This window comes from Ctenopharyngodon idella, chromosome 21 (assembly GCF_019924925.1).
Source record: "Ctenopharyngodon idella isolate HZGC_01 chromosome 21, HZGC01, whole genome shotgun sequence".
Taxonomy (NCBI): domain Eukaryota; kingdom Metazoa; phylum Chordata; class Actinopteri; order Cypriniformes; family Xenocyprididae; genus Ctenopharyngodon; species Ctenopharyngodon idella.
In genome coordinates, this window is record NC_067240.1 from 4029934 (window position 1) to 4055223 (window position 25290).

General features: G+C 34.8%; 3 protein-coding genes and 1 long non-coding RNA gene across 6 annotated transcripts in view; all 4 read left to right on the plus strand.

Annotated features, from left to right (window-relative positions):
- LOC127503778 (long neurotoxin homolog TA-bm16-like) overlaps positions 1 to 25290 on the plus strand; it is an 85061-nt gene that overhangs the window by 14823 nt on the left and 44948 nt on the right. The window lies entirely within an intron of this gene.
- LOC127503763 (urokinase plasminogen activator surface receptor-like) lies at positions 927 to 23430 on the plus strand. 2 transcript variants are annotated; one of them, XM_051877883.1, is made up of 5 exons: positions 927 to 1008; positions 21763 to 21882; positions 22173 to 22304; positions 22503 to 22610; positions 22746 to 23430. In XM_051877883.1, the coding sequence occupies exons 1-5, from the start codon at positions 960 to 962 to the stop codon at positions 22934 to 22936; spliced, it is 600 nt and encodes a 199-aa protein (XP_051733843.1). In that variant the 5' UTR covers positions 927 to 959; the 3' UTR covers positions 22937 to 23430. The 2 variants fall into 2 exon arrangements, with proteins under 2 accessions (XP_051733843.1, XP_051733842.1); XM_051877882.1 differs by lacking the exon at positions 927 to 1008 and adding an exon at positions 21541 to 21682.
- Positions 1115 to 2976, plus strand: LOC127503773 (urokinase plasminogen activator surface receptor-like). The gene is made up of 4 exons (XM_051877895.1): positions 1115 to 1209; positions 1589 to 1717; positions 1915 to 2025; positions 2159 to 2976. Exons 1-4 carry the CDS (start codon positions 1182 to 1184, stop codon positions 2347 to 2349), a joined length of 459 nt encoding a protein of 152 aa, XP_051733855.1. The 5' UTR covers positions 1115 to 1181; the 3' UTR covers positions 2350 to 2976.
- LOC127503792 (uncharacterized) lies at positions 8118 to 9047 on the plus strand. Its single transcript, XR_007927213.1, has 3 exons — positions 8118 to 8262; positions 8415 to 8540; positions 8879 to 9047. It is a non-coding gene; the product is annotated as an uncharacterized LOC127503792 (long non-coding RNA).

Here is a 25290-nt window from a genome sequence, read left to right on the forward strand (position 1 = left end):
ACAAAAAATACAGGGTGTATGATAGGGCTCTAAATGTCAAAGATCAGGGGCCTCATTTATAAACCGTGTGTATGCACAGATTTGATCTTAGAGTGTGCGTACGCTTAAATCCACGCCAATGCTCATATTGATAAAAGTGGTCTTTGACGTGGGAAAGTGCTTAGATCCACGTCAGGGTCTGAACAGACCTACACACTTTTCCTGGTCAGATTCCTGAAGTTTTTTTGAAATCTAAGCTATTCTTGCAGCTCGCCAAGGATTTGGACTATGACTGGTGATCTTTTATATGTAAATGACATTAATTAGGTGTCGTTTAAAAGGTGGAGAACTGAAACCATTCAGCTGTGTGCAAGTTCAAGATCATTTGCGATTTACAGAGGCGTACGCTCATTTTCTGTGTGTACGCTCATTCTAAAGACGTACATTGTAATCTAAAACATAAACTAATGATGCTGTTGGTTATGAACTTTTGAGCATCAGTTTGTGTGTAAAGGTATAGTTCTCAAAAATGAGGGTACATTTACTTACCCATACTTTTTCAAACCAGCATGTCTTTCTTCTGGTAGAGTAGGCCTTCTGTTCAAAAGGAAATAATAACTATTATCACATTGTATTTTTTTCTCTAGTGTAGTCTGTGGTATATTTGTAAAATACATTGATATAGACTACTTTATTAAGAAGAAGTATCTCTATTAGTCCAGAGATCAGGCCCTTTAAAAAATCCAATTCTTCACATTGCAGAGTAGATTCAGTGTGTGATCAGCTCTGTCATTTTATAACATCTTGTCATTTTTTTGCTATTATTTTATAATGTCTTGTCAAATTGGCTTAAGTAGACCTATTTATTCCAATGTTATTTCTGTCAAACTGTCATTTTCTCATGAAGATCCTCCCCTTTTGATAAGATATAAAATAAGCACTGTAAGAGGCACATTATTTCATTCTCCTCCTGATCAAAGATGGATCTGCAAATCTCAGTTTTTCTTCTCTTCATTCTTTTCACTGCAGGTACAAAGACAAATAGCTTAAATTATTATTACGGCATACAGATCACCAATCTCTCTCACTGTCTCTGTTTTATTTCTACAGGACACTCTCTAAGATGTTATGAATGCACGGGTCTGGAGGGTTCTTGTGCAGATCAAACGATACAAACATGTCCCAGTGGATATTCTCAGTGCATGAGTACAACAGCTGTGACACAAGTTGGTAAGTCCAGTGTGGTTTATTGAAATTTATTGTAAATTTCACTGATGGAGATGCTGCTATAATTTACTGGTGTTGCAAAAGAACAGCTTGTTTTCCTGGTGGAATTTACAAATTCATTCTTTCAAGGAATGTTTCTGCTATTTAACTTTTGTATTTTATTTCTGTAATTTATTTCTCACTTTGCTATCAATACAGTTTGTATTAACAAAATGGTTTGAAATGAAAAAAAATGCTACATTTCTCTTCTGCTTTGCAGCTGTGAGATTATATGCTTGTTTTTAATGCACTGTTGCTTTCTACTTTGACATTTATAAATACATTTCCCACCAAAATAATGTAAAGTTGAACTGGTCTTTCCTTTATAATTTATGTTTTTTAGGCATTAGTTCTAAAGTGAGTTCTAAGAATTGTGCTGTTGCCTGTCAAAATGTGTCCATGAACTTCAATATCTCAAAGATGACTATGTCCTGCTGTAACACGGACCTGTGTAATGCCAAAGATGCTCCAGGTATTGTACTTCAATGATCATGTGAAAATAACTTCTTTAAAGTCAACACTCATTTTACTTGCATATGAAATTCAATCAGGAAAAAAAGCAGGGCTGTTTTTCTTTCAGGAATTGATTGAATGGAGCCTCTAAAGGAGTGTTCCATTAGATATTATATTTTGTACAGAAAATAAAAGAACACTTGTTTACTTGTGTAGATCCCAGCACTAACGTCCCCAATGGAAAGAAATGTTTCTCTTGTGATGGGAACAGCTGCTCAAACATAATGAGCTGTTCAGGGACTGAAGACCGCTGCATTAAAGCAACAGGTGAGAATCTGGAAAAAGAAGAAGATCATCATTAATTTCGTTTCTTCATCTTTCACTTTAAGCTTTTGATACAGATCACTTATACCAATGTCCAGCAGACTGAATCAACCTTTGTTTTCTTTCTTTTCATCAGGGACTTTCGGAAGCCAGTCATGGGTTGTAAAAGGTTGTGTGTCTAAATCTGTTTGTGATGCCACAGCATTGGTTCCTAATGTAGATGGCATCTCATGTTGTGAGGGGAACCTGTGTAATGGTGCTCAGAGTGTCTCCCAGAGCTTCCTGTTCCTCTGCTGTTCTCTGCTCTCCTACTTCCTGCTGCACTGAACCCAGCAGCTCTTCACATCCTACAATGAGACATATACAGTATAAATATAGAGCATATACAGTATATATATATATATATATATATATATATATATATTATGAAATAAATTATATTCAGGACTGCAATAACAAAAATCAATTCATCTTTCAGGAGAAAAAATATGACCATTATTTATTTTTTCAAATAAAAAAAAGAAAATCATGTTTAGTTTTTCATGAATTTGTAAAACAATAATTGCGTTCTCAATATCAGGATTTTCCTGTTCAGTTAAAGATCACAAAAGCAACAGGAGAAATAATCAAATATCATGATAAAATTTTACAAATACTTTTGTCTGTCATTTCACCTCCTGCACATTATGCAATAAAAAATGTTCTGTATACTACTCAGTTTTAAGTGCTAATTATTATATCTGACAATAAATAAATAGCAATTTGATAGCTTGTGCTCTATTAATAATTTTAAAGGGAGGTTCTAATGCTATTTCATGCATTTCGACTTATTTACACTGTTAAAGAGTTGGATTCTCTTGCTAGACACTTTACAATACGGGTGCACTAATATGCATTAATTCATGCTTAACTAATGCACAGATAATCATGAGTTAATGTATGACTCATGAAGAACTAAACCATTAATGATTACTGCATCAGCAACTAATAAAGAGGCTATATGATTAATAGATTAAGTAATATATGAATTGTTAGTAATTAAATGTGGCATAATGTATTAATTCCTTAATAAAACATTTTATTAAATAAAAGTGTAAATTAATGTGTTAATTACCACAATGGGTTGAAGCCATGTACTTCAACTTCCAGTTGTCTGCTTTAATTAATCATTATCTAATGATTTGAAAATGTATCATTATGTTATGACTTTACTTGTTGAGGCACATGACTATTAACTTATTGTTAAGTAATATGTCATTTATGGGTTTTGAAAGTTGCACGTGCAGTGAATGTAATGTCAGAGAATGTGTTTGAAGGATGGATAAGTTGGGCTGCACACAAATATCAGCACACCAGAATCTGAACTACTGACCACTGTTACAATGTGTTTAAACTGGACGCGACCATTATCGAGTCATGTGACAGACCATTGCAAGTCCATTTGTCCTTCATAACAGAAGTAGCATTTTGTTGTGTCATGTAGCGTCGTCCCGCATCCAGTGTAGCATCACTATCACTGATTATAATGGGTTCTATTGTCTTTGTCCGGTCTTGACACAGTGTTACGAAATAGCAGTGCCTGGCCACATGTTCTCAGTGTTCTGCCCTTGAATCATTGACCTCGAGCTTAACCTGACACATTCCTGTGCCATGAACAACAAGGTTCTGGATGCAGCAGTTCATCTGGTACAGTGGAATCACGGTTGTAGATGGTTGGAAATTGAAATCCATGGCTTAGTGTGGATGTCAAAACCGTAATGACATATAACTTAACAATTAGTTAAGTCATGTGCCTCAACGAGTAAAGTCATAACATAATGATACATTATTAATCATTCAATTAATCATTAGCTAATGAATAATTAAAGCAGACAATTTTATAGTTGAAATACATGGCTTCAACCCATTGTGGTATTTAACACATTAACTTAGACTACTAGTTAATAAAATATGTTATTAAGGAATCAATACATTATGACACATTTAATTAATAACAATTCATATATTACTTAATCTGTTAATCATATAGACTATTTATTAGTTGCTGATGCAGTAATCATTAATTAATGGTTTAGTTCTTCATAAGTCATACATTAACACATGATTATCTGTGCATTAGTTAAGCATGAATTAATGCATGTCAGTGCACCCGTATTGTAAAGTGTTACCGATAACCTTGCTTCCGAAAGAACCCAGCGTTAAGTGGAGCTGAGAGATTTGTGCTCACGCAATATATTGATGTGCTCTTGACATTTGTCATTAAAATAACCACCTTAAATTAACTATCAAAATAAAGGATAAAGTTGTGTCTGAAAGTTGCAATCACATTTTATTAAATGAATGGAGAATATCTCGTGTTTTTCCGTGGCTGCTCAAGCCCTCAGGATCGGCGCTTATGGTTTCATAAACAAGGCCCAGTTCTACGCTGGATTTACAGATCGTTTGAAACTGAAAGATGAGTCAGAACCACAGGTGGTGAGTAAAACTGCTTCAAATGTCTGTTTTGTTGGCAGTCAGCGTGTAAGTGCGCGTGCTCGTCACTCTTTAGCTTCCGGGTGCTGTTTTCGGAAAGACTCGGTACAGCATATCTTTCTTTTATAAATCTGATAAAAAAGACTTTTCGGAGAAATGAAGGATGCTATGCTACTCTATAGGTACTTAAGATTAACATGAGATTGGCCAAAACTGTGTGTGTTATGTACCCTTTAACCTTCAATATTATAATGTATCAAGTGAGAGTGTCCCCTGTTGTGAACCCACATGTTAAGCAGAACTCCCTGAAAGAGTTCAAAGAAACTGTATAAATATGTCTGTATAAAATATTGAATGTATTTCAATAATTAACTTGATCATTTTGACAATTTGACCGAGAAATTTTGACCCTTTTTTGTTTTATTGAGTCACTGAAAAAGCCTGTTTCTGTAAAAATGTGATTTTTTTTTTTTTTAAGAATTATTAGAAACTTTCTCATAATTACTTAGTATGTTATAATATTTGGGGGAAAAAAATCTCATTACATCACTTAACATTTCATTACAATTAGTGTATATTCACATATAATATATATATATATATATATATATATATATATAAACACACACACACACACACAAAGTTCTGTCATGAAACTCTAGATGGCGCAGGCTAATAGGTCCTTTGCTCAACCTTCAAAATACTTTGGTAGCATTGCCTTAGCAGTGCAGTGCGCTTCAGAAACCCTCCACCTTCCCCAGCTCCACCTGTATAGATCTGCTATGGGTAATTCATGTACGCTATATTGTACAGCAGCAGCATATCTTACTTGCTCACAGCAGCGTGTCGTGTATGTATTGGCAGTAGCAAGTCTCGTACTTGCTCTGCAGCAGCAGCAATAAAAGAAGCAGCAGCGTATCGGATCTATTCCGCCAAGACCAAACATAAACATACAACATTGTCGTACACATTATATACCCATTACCATTATGTCATACAATGGGTATATCATACCATGCCAAACACTCCGAGAGTTGTCATGACAGAACATTGCATTGTATTATTTTTTTAGTATCTAGTATTGTTATGACTTTATGATCTAAAGATGGTTTTATTTTTTTATTATTGCTTGGCCTGGTGTGTGTGTCAGACTACAGACTAGACTACAGACTACAGACTATACAGACTAGAGAGATATTAAGTAGAATTAAAGACAAGCTTTATTGAACACAGAAGATATTGAAATGGAGATGGATGAATTGGTTTGTATTGGCGATGCAGCAGGAGAATAACAGACAGGTGAGTTGCCACACACACACACACACACACACACACACACACACACACACACGTTTTCAGTCACTGATGAATATATCATAAACATTTTCTTTCTTTGTAGGATAAACACACAGACCTGGAGACTGGAGATCGGGGGACTTGGAGATAGGAGACTTGGGTGAGGAAACAAACAGCAGGTAATGAGACTTCAGGTGAATAAGAATCCAGGAGAACATCAGGTGGGTCTTAGATGAGACTAGACAAGGTGTGTGTGTTTGTGTGGTGAGTCCTTTGAACTGATGCAGACTGTGATGGGTGACAGCTGGTGGTGATCAGTAATGAGATGGTGATCGTGACTGGGTGATTGCTGAAGGAGTGCAGGTGAGTAAGGAGGGATGATGGGAAATGAGTGTGACAGAGCTGGTGACCGTGACACTGTGTTTTTCTATCCCGGTGGGGACTTCAACCTGAATGCACACTGAGCTTCCCATGAGGAAACAAGCTTATAAATCATACAGAATGAGTTTTTTATACTCATAGTTACCTTATATAGGCACTTAAAGTTAAAGATCATGACATCCTGCTATTTTGTGTGTTCTCACTAGTTAAAAAGTCTTATAAATCTGCCAAATCATGTTTCTATTTAAATCTAGGGTTATGCACAGGTTTCTGTGAGGGTTATATTTAGTGATGAGCATGGCCGTATCTACCATTGAGGACACCGAGGTCATGTCCTCGGTATTTTTTCCCTAAATTTCAAATTAGTCAAAGCTGAAATCCAGCAGTGATGATCAATGCCAAACACAGAATCCGAATCTATATGTCGTATGTATTTTCTCCCAATTAAATTCACATTCTCCGTCTAATCTCAAGTGAAATCTCCGCCTCTATCTGTCTTTGCAGGCAGTGGCACGTGACACGTTACCTAGGCGGGCTTAGTCTGTTGAAGTGAGAGGCCTGTTTGTCAAGTTGAAACCCTTTTCAGGTTGCTTTTAGTCATCCCAGTCTCATCAGCTGAGGTTGAAACAAGTTTCAGGGCTCTTACGAGACTGAAAACATGGCTCAGAACAACAATGGCACAAGTGAGAATATTGATGTGAAACAAATATGCCAACAGTTCATTTATTTCACATGACAGACTTAGACATGTGTTTGGCTTCTTCAAATAGCAAGGAACAAGACAGTAGACACATTGACTATTGCATTGCACTATGAACAGAGTAAAGTTAATTCTCTGCCTCCTTGTCATTATTAATTACCTGTAACATTACAGAATTCATTAATTAACATTTTAAGGACTAAAAACCTTAAAGGGTTAGTTCACCCAAAAATGAATATTCTGTCATTAATTACTCACCCTCGTGCTGTTTTACACCCGTAAGACCTTCGTTGATCTTCGGAACACAAATTAAGATATTTTTGTTTAAATCCGATGGCTCCGTGAGGCCTACATAGGGAGCAATGACATTTCCTCTCTCAAGATCCATAAAGGTACTAAAAACATATTTAAATCAGTTCATGTGAGTTCAGTGGTTCAATATTAATATTATAAAGCGACGAGAATATTTTTGGTGCGCCAAAAAAAAATAAAAATAAAAATAACGAATTATTTAGTGATGGCAGATTTCAAAACACTGCTTCAGGAAGATTCGGAGCGTTATGAATCAGTGTGTCGAATCATGATTCGGATCGCGTGTCAAACCGCTGAAATCACGTGACTTTGGCGCTCCGAACTGCGGATTCGACACGCTGATTGATTATGCTCCGAAGCTTCCTGAAGCAGTGTTTTGAAATCGGCCATCACTAAATAATTTGTTATTTTGTTTTTTTTGGCGCACCAAAAATATTCTCGTTGCTTTATAATATTAATCAAAAATATTATAATTAAACAAAAATATCTCAATTTGTGTTCCGAAGATTAATGAATGTTTTACGGGTGTAAAACGGCACGAGGATGAGTAATTAATGACAATTTTCATTTTTGGGTGAACTAACCCTTTAATACATTATCCCATTCATTTCCTTAATCCTCAGCTTCTGGGGACGTCCTACCAATTTCAAAATCAGACCTACACCCTTGGTGTCACGATTGAGCCCCAATTTGCTGATGTGCAAGGTTCAAACTCATTTTGCTAACTGTCTAGCCTTGTGAACTACACACGGTTCCTCAACAAACCTACCCTTTTCTGAACAGACATAAAAGGAATTGAAACATTATTCTTGTGTAGTCAGTCTGTTCTTGACATGATGGATCTGCGAGTCTCTGTCGTTCTTCTTTTCATTTTTCTCACTGGAGGTACAAAAAACAGCAAGTATTGAATGTATTATTTGGTACACTGAGATCACTGAATGTCTCTCTCTGTATTTAAGGATATTCTCTCAAGTGTTACTCGTGTTCATCTGCCTTGACGGGTTCTTGTGAAGCAAAAGTGGATACATGTCCAGTTGGATATTCTAAATGTGAAAGCAGTATATTTGAACAATCAGTTGGTAAGTCCAGTGTGAAGTGGAAATATGCTGTAATAATTTAATGAAAGTCATACTGCTGGAGAGAAAGTATATTTGTTGATCTGTTCACATAACTGCAAATCTTGGAAATGTTTTATTATCTTATTATATGGTTGTTTATGTCTTTTTTGCAGGTTTCACTAAGGTGTTATTCACAACAAAAGGGTGTGCAAATCAATGTGAACCAGGGACCAAACAGATACCAATTGGAGGGACAGTGTCAACCCGCTGCTGTGACACTGACCTTTGCAATGCAGCAGGTATTGTTCTTTATTTAACTGCGTGCTAGCAGTTTGATTTTCCCTACAGTAACTTAAAACGAGGAAATGATTTATACAAGTCATTCAATAATTCAAACAAATAATATTAATACACAAGTGATGGTTCATAAGACACACAATATCACGAGTAGTCAAAAATAGTGTAAAGCTTGAACAGCATGAAAAGTTTATGAATCAGTCAAGTGCTTTCTGAGAGTGTTTAGTCTTTTTAAAAAATAGTGAGGAAATTGATCAACAATAAACATGCCATTTTAATAACAATTATTATTATTAGTAGTAGTATTAATCAATAATAATTTCTTTATCATCTTGATTAGATGGAGTGTATAAGGGAAGCTTCCTCCTGCTCTTCTCTCCTCTGTTCTTCTACTTCCTGTTTCAGTGAGTCCAGATTCAGCACTTCAGATTCTACAGCTGAAGATCACCACAAAAACGGAATATGAGACACGATTGATTTAATTTACTGAATAAAGTATGTTTGTTGTTCTTCTGTTCTTTGTTTTAAGGAACTGAAAGTATGCACTTTATTAAATGAATATTAAACAAAATACTGCGTCAACAGGTGTATACATGTTCCTCAACTAATACGCCTATATAGGTCATTTGTCACTTCCCTGAAATACGACCCATAGGAGCGTTTACTAAAGTTGCGCCCCTATTGACAACAGGACACTTTCATTTTAATGCATTGTTCCCTTTTATCTGTGTCATATTTCAGGTTTCGCGTAGCTCAATTGGCAGAGCATTGCAATATATAACAATATTCAATCATGTGATCGTGGGTTCGATCCCAGGGAACGCATGTGCTCATAAAGTGTATATGCACTATAAATCACTAAGGGTAGGTTTAGGGATGGGGTAGGTGTAGTTGTTAATAAAAAAATGAGTTTTGTTAAATGGAAATAGGAAAAATGGTGTAAAAAGTCCACACATTGCATTTAAATGAACACACATTTTGATTGGTAACGACAGTCATACGTCATTTCATGACGACAGACGTAACACGACACTGTCATTATTTTTACACCAGTTAGAGGGCGCATGACTTTAAAACGTAAATATAGATCGTAATAAGGTGCTTGAAAAACGACCTATAGGGTCGTGGTTTTTTTTGGAGGACAGTCTGACATTTACTGCTGTAATAAAATATTTACATACCTGTATGTATTACACATCTTTCTCAGTTATTTCTGTGTATATTCTATCCCCCTTCACTACCCCTATCCCTAAACCTACTTATCACAGGAAACTGTCTGCATTTTTTGAATTTCAAAAACAATATATGTACTGAGTTTGGTGACTGTAGGTAAAACTAACCCCCACACTTTTGTCAAAAGGTGGCGCTTTATATCCCCTCCTCTGCGTCCGTTTCTCAGGCTTTGTCCATGTCTACTGGCAGACAACTCTGTGTGTGTCGAGTTTCATGCAATTTGAAGCATGCAGAGAGTCTTAAAAACACTCAAGAATATTATTAAATTTTGACATGTTGTCATGGCAACATTATTTAAGATATTAAGAATCGTTTCACAGGCCAACATCTGCCGTGTTTTGATATTATACTGATAAAGTCTGAAGCAAATCAGGTAAAAATAAGAGGGCATTTTGAAAAGTGACACATTTCCTGCTGCCAGTTGGTGGCACTATGACTTTGACTCACAATAGTCACAGCCATGTGATCAGCCTCCTACAATGAACACACAACTGAAGTTTCATCCAAATCAGTCAATGTGTGCAGAAGTTATAACACGCTTCCTGTTTTCCTTTTCTCGCCATAAATTTGTTTCAACGCCATGGCCAAACCAATCAAAAATCCACTCACAATTTAGCAACCCCAATCCTGTCTTGACTTCATGATGACCAAGTTTGGTGGCGATTGGATAAATTTCCTAGGAGGAGTATATCAAATCCAGAGCATGCGTTTTCCAAACAACACTAAACATCTGACTTCCCGTTGGGCAGCCCGATGAGATCTATATCTGTACCGAGTTTCATACATATACGTGCTAGTATGTATCCAAGATTTCAAATTCTGTTCAAGGGGGCGCTCTAGAGCCCCCCTGCCATGGTCGTGTCTCAGCTTTGGCCCGGCCCTAATGGCTGCGAATTCTGACCTGCGTGCAAATTTTCGAGAGTTTTTGAGCATGTTAAGGGCCCCCAAAACCCTGAAGAAAAATATTAAGAAAAAGAACCGAAAGAATAATCCTAAGGAAAACAATAACATTCGACATAGTTATAATAATAGCCTATCTATTACAATTTACAGTTGAGAAACATCATAGCATAAACTTTGTCATCCTTTTTGTTTTCTGCTTTAACTGCTGTTGGTGAGATTCATGTTTCTTAGGCAAGTCCAGAACCCAGTTGAATAAACTGCTTCAACTAGTTAGACATCAGTCTTTAAGCATGTTTTTACAAGTCTGATACATAAAAAAACATTGATTTATTGCTAGTTGGTCATACTTGGTCATAGTTCTTAAGAACACAGTCAGGCTTTGTTTATGCAACTAACCCCAGTCCACACTGTTAGACCTTGCCAGGCTTTTTACAATAAAATACTGGCAACACTTTTGCTAGTAATCTACAGTATGTCACTGTAAAGATGTCATGCACTAAATTAAAACTCGTGTTACCTCATTTCATTTGCAGAAACCGACTGGCTCAAATTGTCCGACTGCCATTTAAATTTACATACTAATATTTATTATATGCTAATAATGTGAGCATATTATTACTGTGAACTTTTTTTTATTAGTCCACTAAAAACATTACAAATAAAGAGACTTTCACTGCATCAGCAGCTACACAATCACCATCTGTTTCATAAAACAGCATGCAGTATATCATCAATGTTTCTTGAGCTTCTCCTGAACTTAAGCACAGGCTCCACTCTTCAGCACAATGGTGACCCACAAAACTCAATTTTACAGTAAACTACTGGCAACAGTGTTCCCAGTATATGACTGTTTTTTTTTTTTTTTAACTTACAGTTTGTTACCGTTAAAATTCATTTTGTGGGTGTGTCTTTTTATCTTACACCTTTAACCCTTTCAACCCCACAGGAACATCTTCTAGTTCCCACACTACAGAGTAAAAGTAACATTGACACTGTGTTGCAGTGAGATAATTAAGTTAATATGTAAGTAATGATTGAGCATTAATGATGAACACCTGTTGTTAACAAACAGAATCACTGAAAAGAGGAACAAGAACGAAAAAAACATAACATAAACACTACAACTACAACTGTCTTCCAGCCATTACACATTACGACACTTATTACTGAGCAGTTTAACTTTATTTCTACAGAAGATCTTATTGAGAATTAACAGAAGTTTATATGTTGATGTTTTATTGAAATGTTTGGTTTGATGTCACCATTGAGAAGATCAGTGTTTGCTTTAGTTGAGCTCTTGACCCTTGACTTTTTATACATCAGTTTTTGTTTTTTCTTAAGCTGCTTAAACTCTTTTTGCAAGCCACATTTGTTATGGCAAAAAAAAACGTGGACAAAAAAAAAAAAATCATTGAGTATTGATAGGTATATGCTGATGAAGATATGACCATCACATAGTTTCTTGATTTACTGAACTTATACTGTGTTTAATCCCTTGTGTTACATTATTAACATCTTACATTATCACCACTGTGAAACTACAGCAGAGTTTCAACAACAATCAGTTAAAAAGATTTTTTTTTCTTAAACACCACACACAAAAAAAACTGTTGCAGTATTATTTAGACACACAGATATCAAAAATCAGCACATTAAACTCAACAATGGTGGCAATAAAAAAGGACCATTCAGCTGCAAAATGTATTCATGCTGCAGTGCATGCTGGGAGTTTTGTATTATACTGGCACCCAGCATGCATTGCGACATTAAACTTTTGAATGTCACCATTGTTGAGATTCATATTCTGATCGTTGATGTCTTTGCTGTCTAAGTTATGCAGGAGCTCAAATGTTTTGTGCATTATATGACTTCAGTGTTTTTCTGAACAACTGATTACTGAAACATTGCTGTTTTTATGTATTGAATCACAGACATATTATAATCAATAAACATGAAATACCTATTAAATCAAAGACCAGACACAGAAAGAGATCAGTGAATTAGACAAGTCCAAGATGATTACAGCTTAGTAGTAATATCTGGGAGCTTGTGTCAAAATGATATATGGCCCCTTTGATTGATGAGATGACAGGTGTGACCTTTTGCCCTTCTGTTTCCGGACTGTGTTTATGACAGGAAGTGTGACCATCTGTTTATGAGTGTCATGTTTTTATGTTCAGGAAGTGGAATGGTGTTGGGGGTGTTTATACAGACGGGGGCAATTTGATGATTGACCGTTTTGAATGTTTTTGTCAGAATGTGCAGCATTCAGCCATAATGTCTGTGAATGAAACAATACAAACAAGGTTAATAAATAAGAAGCGCTGTTGTTAAATGAAACATATGAACGTGTTTATATGAAACAGTATTAAAGAAAGCATATGAAATAGTGTTTATATGAAATAAGATGAAATAAACTGTAATTATTATTATTATTATTAAACCTTTATTTAACCAGGAAATAAGACTCTTGAGATTTAAAATCTCTTTTACAAGAGGGCCAAGACAGGCATCACATTTAGTTAAACATATAGCAAATGCAATAATTTACAGAAATACACAAAATCACTCAAAAACAATTACAATCAAATGACTCAGAAACTAGATCCTTTAAAAGACCCTTAAAATCATTTAGTGAAACCGACTCTTTTAAACGTAAAAGAAATAGAAATTATATGAAAAAAAGTATTTTGAAAGCTTTGAGAAGTTTGTTTTCCAGCTTAAAAAAGTACTGATGTTAAATAATGCAGTTGAAATATCAATTTTATGAATTAAGATAAAATAATATTTTTGAAGCTTTAAGAGATTTTTAAATTTAAGAAAAGAATGATGATAAATGAAACATATGAAAGGGTTTATATGAAACCGTATTAAATAGTACTGATGTTAAGTAAAGCAGTTGAAATAGTAATTTTATGTAATAAGCTGAAATAGTATTTTTAAGACAACTTACCAGTTGAGTTGAGATGCATGCAGTCCATTTGCTAAACTGAAAATGAGTTTGTTTCCAATATTGCTGTGGGCCGGTCCAACTCTGTCTGCGGATGTGATTGGTTTGCAATGTGTCAAACTATTAAAAGTGAGTCAGGGTCTATATAACACCTCTTATGGTTTATTATTGAGGGATAAAAGCTAAATCTTCCTTCCTTTCCTCTTTCCTGGCTCCCCTGACACTGACAACCTGGGAGACCCCCCTCCCCCAAAAAATGACACCTCATTTCTGACACCTACTGAAGATATTCCATTTGTTTTATTAGCCAGAGTTAAGACTTTTACTCTCTTTTTCTATTGCATTACCTATTTGTAAGTTTACATGACAGAGATCTTACCAAACATTTTAATCTTACAGTTTTTAAATTGTTTACACACTAAAAGTGTTACTCTAGGCCTGCTCAATGAATCTTGTCAATACCTTCTCTCTATGTTGCAAGTGACAAAAATAAGATTCTAATGAAGAAACAGCCAGATCAAACAATAAGAGATATTGTGGACATGTCCAGACATGTAGGGGTTTCCATGTTTCCACATTTCAAGTAATAAATAATTAAAATAAATAAAATAAATAATTAAATATATTTTATAAGCTGTTTTGCTCATGGGACAAATTTTGTATAAAGTATAAAATAGCTTATTTTTTCAGACAGTTGAAGATGTAACCCCTTAGGCTATATGATGTATATTTATTGATTGCAATAAGTTGAAACATAAACTCTCTCTCACCCAATCTCTCTAACCACTTGTCACACCCAGGTGTGGAATGTGAGACAGTCACAGCAGTGGGGCAGGGAACAATCTGTGGATACTTCCACATGTGGGGATTCCATGTTTTATGGGGGTTTTCCATAGACATGATTTTTGTAGTGTAACTGTATATTCTAGCCCATACACAAACACACAACCCTGACAGAAAACTTTCTGCATTTTTACATTTAAGTAATAAATAAATAAATAATATATTTTATAAACTGTTTTTCTTATGGGACAAATTTTGCTCAGGGGGAAAAATTTGTGGTATTACTATACTTTTGGCCGCATTTTGTCCACACAATTGAAAGCAATTTATCTCTATTTTAAATGAAATGATTATAAATAAAATATATAAGACAATGAATAATAACAAATATGGTACTAACATTTATTTAAACCATTTTAGTGATAGTTTTACCTAAATTAAATGTATATAAAAAATACATATAAATATGAAAACAACTTACATTTTCAGAGAGCTGAACAAGTAGTTCTTTGTGCAAAGATAATAAAATAAAATAAAATAAAAGTGAAATAAATAGTTAAAGTTGTATCATAAACAAAACACTCCCAGATCCTCCCATGCAGGGATAAACTCCAATGTGAAATGATGCTTCAGACCCTCACTAGATGAGCCTCTGTGTTACAGCATATGTTAAGACCGCTAACTCCTTTCCAGAGTGAATGTTTTTGTACTACATTTATTTTAAAGCACAATCTTAAAAGTTTAAAAATGATCTTTTAATTTTAAAATGTTGCTTAAATCCAGTCTTTAAAGATTTAATAAAATTGTATCTTCTGTTTATCTTTCTGGAAGTCTGCTGTATAAAGATAACATCTAATGAACGATGGTAGAAATGATTTGCTTAAATTTAACCTAAAGTATTATTTTTATTTTTATTAATCAAGAACTGTAAAATGTTAAAATCAAAAACCTGTACTTCTCAAAGATTCAAACAGTATTTTCGTCCATGCAACACACAAAGTTTTTGAGAAATCTGTAAAATGTTTAATTCGAATTTTAAAAATCCAAAGGTGAAGGTGTCTGTGTGTTTGATGCCTCACAACTCTCACGTAACCTCGAACGAGGGCTTAACATTGCTCTTATTTAGCTTAAGTTGTATCTTTTAAGAAATTCACACATATTCAAACAGAGATCAGGTGTTCCTCTGTGCTGTTCCCATGAAAAAAATAGTCTTGAGTGAATATTTAATTTTACCCGTCTTAATTCAAAGCATTATATTACTTTAAACTTCAAATAAAAAAGTGGTCATATGTTGTCATACTATTATGGTGTGCCTGAACTCAACATCTGACATTTTGCAGTAGCCATGATCTAGTATTGCACTTATAAGTTACATTCAAAAATGAACTTTCACTGTTGTTAGTTTCACTCAATCCATCCTTGTTCACATTACTTAAAATAAAAAAAAACCTCATGCAACTACATGAACTTAATTTAACTGAGTTGTTCCTACTAAAAATGAATATTGTCAGGTTTACTTAATAAGTGTTTGTTCAGTCAACTTAACATTGCTGAGTGAAACACACAAATTAATGTAGACATAACTAACTGGGCAGTGGAGTCGTAGTTCCCAGCATGCTTTGCAAGGGACTGCATTAGAAGAGAAAATTTAGGGATTAAAGTGTAATTTGCATTTTTCAGTAAAGGGAAATGTGTTTGTTTATGAAAGTGTTTAATGTTCAGTTATGTTGGACATTTAGAGAAGTTTCTGTAATGTTGTTGAATCTTGTGGTTACCATTATGCAGAAGAGTGGTGCCTGTGTTTAGGCTGTGAGCACTCATATATGCATGTTTAGGATGGATTTCTTAATAAATGGAATTCTATAAACATAACAATAAACTGCACATTTAAATGTTATGTAACTGACAAATTTAAATGGTTTGCATTTACTCAGACATTTTGTCATCTTTAAATTGTTATTTGTACAAATTACTCAGTATAGTTGTGACACTTTTTATTTTTATTTATTTGTTTATTTTTTTATTTATTTTTTTGTAAGTAAAACCAACAGTTCATTTTTGAGTGTGGTTTTTGTCAGTGTAGAAACATACCTTTTACTGAAAATATACAAAAATGTATAATATCGGTTATCTACTCAATATATGTCGAAATTTAAAAATGTTGATGCGATAGTTTGTCTGTTGGTCGCAGTGATGACTCTAGCAGGAAGAATGCCCTTTGACACCCAACGTTTTTGCAGGGTGTTAAACACCCTACAAGGTAGTCATTAATTTCAGTTGTTTTTTTGTTTGTTTGTTTTTCAACTGAGTGAATTCACACATGTGAGGTCTTTCAGAAGCGTTCCTGAGAGAAAATTTAATTGTGCTTAAAAACCAAAGATTAGGCCAAACTACTACCTGCACAGTAAAATCCCCAGAGTTAAATCAACCCTGCTCAGAGTACATTTGGTCCCTCTCTGAATAGTGTTAAAATAACACTGAAGCAGAGTTAAAGTTAATGAGATAATTAAGCTATTAATTAAGTGATGATTAAAAATTAATGATGAACACCAGCTGTTAACAAGCAGAATCACTGAAGAAAAGAGAAACACAAGAACTACAACTGACTTCAGCCAAAACCATTTAATTGAAATCAACTGAAGATAAAAGTCATTAAATCTCACTAGATCTGATTAAAAGATCTGATTCACGCATTACTAACCAGATTGACTTTATTTCTGTCACAAGTCTAAAGAAGTTCTTATTGAGAATTAACAGAGGTTTAGATGTTGCTGTTTTATTGGTTAAAAATGTATGCCACCATCGTAGTGGTCAGGGTTTGTTTTAGTTGGGCTCTTGACCCTTTTATGCTTTTTTAAAAAAACAATGTGTTTGAGCAATTGCAATAGTGTTTTATAGCAAATGCTTGTACATCTGAATCAAAAGACTAAAGGAGCAGATCAGCTTGAATTTGCTGCTTGAGAACCATTTCAAATTAGCATCACAAAGAGGTCTCTTTCTCTTGACAGTTCTTATAAAAATGCAACAAAACAAAAAAATCCATTAAACAAATGCCGCCATAATGCTTCAATGCTAAAAATGAACAACTGTTACTGCTCAGGCTTATACATGAAAACATAGCATACAATCCTCAATGGTGGTGACAATAATTATTCATACTGGCAGTGACATATTCATGATGGGAGTCCTATGGTGATACCCAGCCTGCATTGCAGCATTTTTTTTTAATCACCATTGTTGAGATTCATATGCTGATTCTTGATGTCTCTGTGTGTCTAAGTGATGCTGTAGTTAAATTTTTTAAGCACTGCACAGTTTTAAACTTACTCAACACATAATGTGCAAATGACAAAACATATGATCAGCTGCTTTGGATACAACTTTACTGCTTTCCAACAACATACGCATTGTTGGAGAAAAGGCTAAACAGAGCCCAAGAGCCCAACTTAAGCAAACGCCGATCTCCTTGATGGTGGCGTTTTTTTTTTTCTTTTCTTTTCTTTTCTTGACCAATAAACCTCTGTTAATTCTCAATTCTGTAGACATGAGAAAATAAAGTCAATCTGGTTAGTAATATGTGAAGCTGGTAATGCTGTTTGTGGAGTTTTTTAATCAGATCTACAGAGATTTAACGATTTTATCTTCTTTTTCTTCAGTTTTTATCTAAGGCTTATCTAAGGCTGTGACTGAAGTCAGTTGTAGTTCTTGTGTTTCTCTTTTCTTCAGTGATTCTGCTTGTTAACAGCAGGTGTTTATCATTATTGCTCAATCATCACTTAATTAATTGCTTAATTATTTCATTAACTTTAACTCTGCTTCATTGTTATTTTAACACTATTTAGAGAGGGACCAAATGTACTCTGAGCAGAGTTGATTTAACTCTGGGGATTTTGCTGTGTAGAAGTGCAGAGGACACATTTGATGATTGCAGAGTAGAACTGTTTCAGCAGATCCTGTAGCAGGTTGAACTTGAAGTACAGTCTCTGCTGGGACTTCTTCACAATGGAATCTATGTGAGTGTCCCACTGCACTTCTATGAGTGGGGGGAGTGCAGGGGGGTTTCTCCTAAAGTCCACTATCATCTCCACTGTTTTGTCTCTCTAATGACTTCGTGACCACAGATGTATGTCAAAATGCCCGTTTTGTCACGTATCCTCATGAGAGAAGTCTTAAATTAGTTAAATAAAGTCTTAAATGAATTTAAAGAGTTGTGAGAAAATGAGATGTGCATCAGATCCGTGTCACATTTGGCAGCAGCAGATCTTAAAGTCACAGCAGCCTAATAAACCAGTTGCTGGCTAATGTTAATCAAAGAACAAAGGTAACAGAGAAAACTGTAGCTTTAATAAGGATTAATCTATATTTCATTTATAATTTATGCAGTGAAGACTGTAAAGTGTCTGATAAATATTTCCTACCTGTTAGACAGGTTGGAAGGCCACAGGTAAATATGGCATTTATTATAATGGGTTTGTGTGAATATTGTTTTAAGTTTACTTAAATTAAAATTCATTTTTTTAAAGCTTAATAAATGGTGAAATTGATAGCTTTCAGTTATACTGTAATGTTGAATGTGTATAATTAATGTTTTAAAAAAAATCAGTTTCATAGAGACATCAGTAGCAGTATTGGTATCAGTAAGACTGGCCTTCATTCATAAAAAGATGCCATTAAACAAATATTTAAAATATACTGTCTTTACTCACTCTGATGCATTCAAGGACATTAAAGATTTTTGTGTTTCAGAATGTCTCAAGACTGATTCATCCATGATTTCCAAGAAAATGAAACTTATGGCTCTGTTTAAACAGGTTGATCGCATTCCAGTGTGGCCATATACAACTAACTGTAGATATTGTACTACTACTTAACTGCTTCCTGGTTTATCAATAACTTCCCATCCTCCTCACTTAATCCCTAAAGCCTTTCTAATTAAATTAAAATTTCTTTCTTCTGCAGAACACAAGCAGATATTTACTTCCTTTTGTTGAACACTTCTGTGTTCTACAGTGGAAAGAAAGTCATACTGGTTTGAATGACATGAGGGTAAATAAAAGATGATATAATTTTCATTTTTGTGTGAACTATCACTTTAAGAAGGTTGGTTAGACCTATACATTTATTGCAATTCCTTATTAAACCTTCCTTCATCTTTAACTGGCAAATAAATTATGTAAGCTGAAGTTTCTGTTTCAAGAAAATGAAACTTATGGCTCTGTTTAAACAGGTTGATCCTAGGGCTGTGACGGTCGGCATGTCACCGGTGTTGCGTAATATTCGGTTCCTGCTTATAAATATTTTAATAGGGCACAAGTAATAAACTGTATTATCCCAGACGGTTATTCATTCATTGTTTGTTCTGCTGTGTCTTTACCTAAATCCGAATGTCTGTAATCAATCAGGCAAAACAGCACAGGCGATTTATCATATTACACAATATATTCATTATTTTGAAAATGTCAACTGTTGCAGTTAATGCTTAACATTGAATCTTCATTACCGTTTCAAAATAATCCATTAAACGAGTTTGATTTGAGCTCTAAAATTTTCAGTTCCATTCGTCTGCATGTTTGTCTCAAGGCTACGCCCACAACAAGGGAAATATCATGAATATTCACGTATACTTCACCCACTGGAAACAGTTTTTCACAGGAACTGAATATTACCAAAGTCCCTTTAAGACAAGTCATTTCACTCGGCGGCCATCTTTGAAACGCCTCTCGGGCATCCAAGTGCAGCTCCTATCTCTTTGAATAGGGAAACATCAAATTCTCTAAAGCTGTTTGCCAAGCTTTCGATTAAATTTCATATTTGAAATCACCAATGAAATCTGACAACAACTGTCTCATAAATTTTGTTTCTAAACGCTCGAATCATGACAATAAAACAGTATTTTTCAGGCTGGCTCAACCTAATGCACATGCGCAGTCCTAAATGCAGGTCACTTGCGCCTCATTTCGGAGGCGCACGTCTGACTGTTTCTATAGAAACCGGAGCTTCTAACGGCCGCTGCAGTGACGCGATGACTTTACCAATCGGCGATTGGCTCTTATTTAGAAGGCGGGACTTATTCCGCCATATTGCGCGTTACACTTTCTCCCATCCATAATAATACGAGTGACACGTCTTGTGTTATTCTATAGTCTTTGATATTACACAACACCGGCGGTAGCGTTACGTATATATATCTCAGAGGTCGCGTTAACCGATTTTTTTTTTTTTTTATAGCAGTGACGGAAAAAATCTGAAGCCCGTCCGTCATTTTGACAGAATACTGAGGCTGATGTAGCTTGTAAATGTAATTCCCACCCCTGGCCAGTTGGTGGTGAGTGCGTTCCAGTGTGTCTGCAGAGCGCGAGTTCAGTCTCCAGAATAAAATGATGCGTTTGATTACACACACAGGCGAGCACCCAGTTTAAGTCCATTTTATAATAATAAAGTTATAATACTTGAACTTACATAATTAAGTTTCTAATCCAGTTCGTTTTGTTATTTTCTTGCTGACTATCAAGTTTATGGTCAACGAATGGCTTTTCTGAGGTATAATGTTACGTGACATTGTTTGCAACACTGACTGAACTGACGATTTCGGTAAGCTACTGTGTCTTTAAACATTTTTTTTCTGATTTTCATTCATGTTTATTTCGTTCTGTAAAGAGGAAAGGATGATCGTGTTCACTCACGTGACAACTGAAGATGAAAACTGGAAAGTGACGCAGTCTTTGTTCAACTTCCTAGGCCTATTTACTTATCCTGTAAATTCGTTAATAAAAAGGAAAATGTGGACGAAATCAGAAGCTATATTAAATGTCTTATCTTTAAAACATAAAAATTAAAATGACGGGTAATAATTGATTATGACAGACTTTTTACTGTCCGCCAAAAGTGCGAAAGTCTAACCAACCTCTGATATATATATATATATATATATATATATACAATGAATGACATGAGGGTAAATAAAAGATGATTTAATTTTCATTTTTGTGTGAACTATCACTTTAAGAAGGTTGGTTAGACCTATACATTTATTGCAATTCCTTATTAAACCTCCCTTGATCTTTAATTGGCATTAAATTAAGTAAATTATGTAAGCTTAAGTTTCTGTTTCAAGAAATGTATATTTCTGTTAATCTTTAATTTTCTCATGAAGACCCTCCCCTTTTGACAAGCTATAAAATGGGCACTGAAACAGGCACATTATTTCATTCACCTCCGGATCAAAGATGGATCTGCAAATCTCAGTTTTTCTTCTCTTCATTCTTTTCACTGCAGGTACAAAGACAAATAGTGTTTGTGATGTTACTGAGAATAATAACAGATCACTGATGCATCTCTCTGTTTTATTACTACAGGACACTCTCTCAGCTGTTATGAGTGTATGGGTCTGACGGGTTCTTGCGCAGATCAAACGGTAAAAAAATGTCCCAGTGGATCTTCTCAGTGCGAGAGTTCAACAGCTGTGGTGCAATTTGGTAAGTCCAATATGATTAAAATTTACTGTTTGACTGATTGGGGATGCCGCTATTATTTACTGGTGCTGCAACAGAACAGCTACTCTTTTTTTCTGGCAGAATTTACAATTTCAATCACAGAATATTCTACATATATTTCTGATATTTAATCTGTTTTCTCTCAGATTATGATTTTGTATATAAAAAATGTTTGAAATGAGAAAAATACAACATTTTGACATTATAATTAAATTTTCCATCAAAATAATGTGCAGTTTAATTGGTCTTTCCTGTATCATTCATGTTTTTAGGTGACATTAGTTCAAAACTGAAGGCTAAAGATTGTGCTTCTACCTGTGAAAGTGGGTCCATGAACTTAGGCACTGTAAAGGCGACTACTTCCTGCTGTAACACGGAGCTGTGTAACCTCCAAGATCCTCCAGGTATTGTACTTCAATGATCATGTGCAAATAACTATATTCTGTAAAGTCAACACTCATTTTACAGCCAAATGACATTCAATCAGGAAATAAAACACAGGGTGTGGCTTGTCTGTCATGATCTGATTGAATGGAGCATATAAAAGAGTGTTGTTTCATTAGATGCTATATTTTATTCAGAAAATTGTTTTCCTCCTGTAGATCACTCTGATGTCCCCAATGGAAAGACATGTTACTCCTGTGAAGGACAGAGCTGCACAACCATATTGAGCTGTTCAGGGACTGAAGACCGCTGCATTAAAGCAACAGGTAAGAATCTGGAAAAGGAAGAAGATTAAAGTCATGATCTTTTAAACTCTCTTAGGTTTAAACATTTGACACAGATCACATATAGCAATGTCCAGCTTAGACTGAGTCAACCTTTGTTTTCTTTCTTTTCATCAGTGGCTGCTGGAGACCAGTCAGTTTCTGTAAAAGGCTGTGCATCTAAATCTGTTTGTGATGCCACAACATCAGTTGCTGGTGTTTCGAGCATCTCATGTTGTGAGGGGAACCTGTGTAACGGTGCTCAGAGTGTCTCCCAGAGCTTCCTGTTCCTCTGCTGTTCTCTGCTCTCCTACTTCCTGCTGCACTGAATCCAGCAGCTCTTCACATCCTACAATAATACATATATCAAATCATCTATCAGAAGAAAATATTAGAATTATTTTTTTATTGATTAAAAAAAAAAAAATCTGTTTATTTTTCATGAGTTTGTAAAACAATAATTGCGTTCTCAATATCAGGATTTTCCTGTTCAGTTAAAGATCACAAAAGCAACAAGAGAAATGATCAGATATTATGATAACATTTTACAAATACTTTGGAAGTGTTTATAATTTTACCTCAAGCACATCATGCAGTTGAAATTTTTGTATACAACTCAGTTTTTGTTTGAGTGGGGATTATTATATCTGACAATAAATAGCAATTTGATAGTTTGAGCTTTATTAATAATTGTTACAGGTTTTCTTTAAGCCTTTGTCTTTGATAACAGGAGTGAGCAAGTTTTTCATGTGTACAGAGTCCATAGAAGCAAGCAATGTCTTTCTTTATTTTGTTCCAATGAATAAACATTGTCTCAAATCCACTTCCTGTGTCTCTCATTCCTTGATGTTGATGATACATAATAAAAAATAAAAAAGGTAATTGCGACTTTTTAATCTCACAATTCTGTTTTATCTCAGAATTGCATGTAATAAAGTTGCAATTACGAGAAAAAAAAGTCAAAGAATTGTATGATATACTGTAAACTTGCAATTGGAGTTATAAAGTCAGAATTTCGAGATATAAATGCACAATTGCAAGAAAAAAAGTCAGAATTGTGAGTTTATATCTTGCAATTCTGACTTGTTTTCTCAGAAGAAAGTCACAATTGTCTTTTTAAATGTTTTATTCTGTGGCGCAAACAATTATAATAATCCACCTTCTTGCAAGCTACCCTGTAGTGTGGTGAAAAACTGTGCTTCCCAATTACCAACAAGCACACTTGTTACCCAGGTGTTCTAATTATACTGAGTCACAGCGTACCTCAGTGGACAACAAAAATTTACAATACAACAAATGGCTCCTACTACAATATATATATTTTTACTTTTAATATTGTAATGTACTAAGTGAGAGGGTCCCCTGAACCCACATGTTAAACTCCCTGAAAGAAACACTGAATATGTCAAAATATTGAAAGTATTCCACAATAATGAACTTGCTCATTTTGAGTCACTTTGACCCAGAAACACATTTTTGTTTCATTGAGTTACTGGAAAAGTCTCAGCTTTCTAATTTAGTTAAAATCATATTATGGAAGCTCGTTTTCGTCACAACTGAGTAAAAACTATGGTTCTTTATGAATTAAGAGAAACTTTCTTATAATTACTTAATGTCAGTTGCGAACCGTGACTCCCGAAACTTGGCCCTCTCACCCCCTTCCACCCCTGAAAGAATTAGTTCACTTAAGAATTAAAATTTCCTGATAATTTACTTACCCCCATGTCAACCATGAAGTTCGCGTCTTTCTTTCTTTAGTCGAAAAGAAAGTAAAGGGTTAGTTCACCCAAAAATGAAAATTCTGTCATTAATTTAACCAACACTTTCAAGGTCCAGAAAGGTAGGCTACTAAAGACATTGTTAAAATAGTCCACATGACTGCAGTGGTTCAACTTTAATTTTATGAAGCGGCGAGAACACTTTTTGTGAGCAAAAACAAAATAAAAATAATGACTTTATTCAACAATATCTTCTCTTCTGTGTCATTCTCATACGTTGTTTACATTCAATCCGTCCAGGTTCTAGTCAACGCCCCGACACTGTTCACGTGATCAGCACGACGCATGCGTGTGATGCTGACACAGGAGCCGGCGTTGAGGAAATATTCAGTTCCTGTGAAAAACTGTTCCAGTGGGCGGAGTATACGTGAATATTCATGATATTTCACCTGTTGTGGGCGTGGCCTTAAGACAACACGCAGACGAATGGAACTGAAAATATTAGTGCTCAAATCGAAGGATGGATTATTTCGAAACGGTAATGAAGATTCAATGTTAAGCATTAACCGCAACAGTTGACATTTTCAAAATAATGAATGTATTGTGTAATATGATAAATCGTCTGTGCTGTTTTACCTGATTGATTACAGACATTCGGATTTAGGTAAGGACACAGCAGAGCAAACAATGAGCGAATAACCCATGTTTGTCTAGTACAGTTTATTACTATTTGATGATTTTAGCTTTTTTTAAATTTCATTTCTGAGGTTTTCAATTTAATTTGAATATTTTGATTAATAGCCTGTATACCTTGTTGCCATTCGGTGACTACAGCAGAGTGTTGACAACAATGCCTGAAATAAACTTCTATGTATCTGTGTCCTAATAAAATGTAGCCTATATAAGCTAGCCTGGTGTAAGTATTTGTGTAATTTTTTATTTATTTTATAGTCAGTGTTTCCCAG

Excerpts from the sequence above, each read along its gene's own strand:
- LOC127503763 (XM_051877883.1), top strand. The coding sequence starts at position 960 with ATGGATCTGCAAATCTCAGTTTTTCTTCTCTTCATTCTTTTCACTGCA. Across the intron at positions 1,009-21,762 it reads CTTCATTCTTTTCACTGCAG|GACACTCTCTCAGCTGTTAT; the intron begins GTACAAAGACAA and ends TTATTACTACAG. Across the intron at positions 22,305-22,502 it reads TAACCTCCAAGATCCTCCAG|ATCACTCTGATGTCCCCAAT; the intron begins GTATTGTACTTC and ends TTCCTCCTGTAG.
- LOC127503773 (XM_051877895.1), top strand. The coding sequence starts at position 1,182 with ATGAGTACAACAGCTGTGACACAAGTTG. Across the intron at positions 1,210-1,588 it reads AACAGCTGTGACACAAGTTG|GCATTAGTTCTAAAGTGAGT; the intron begins GTAAGTCCAGTG and ends TATGTTTTTTAG. Across the intron at positions 2,026-2,158 it reads CCGCTGCATTAAAGCAACAG|GGACTTTCGGAAGCCAGTCA; the intron begins GTGAGAATCTGG and ends TCTTTTCATCAG.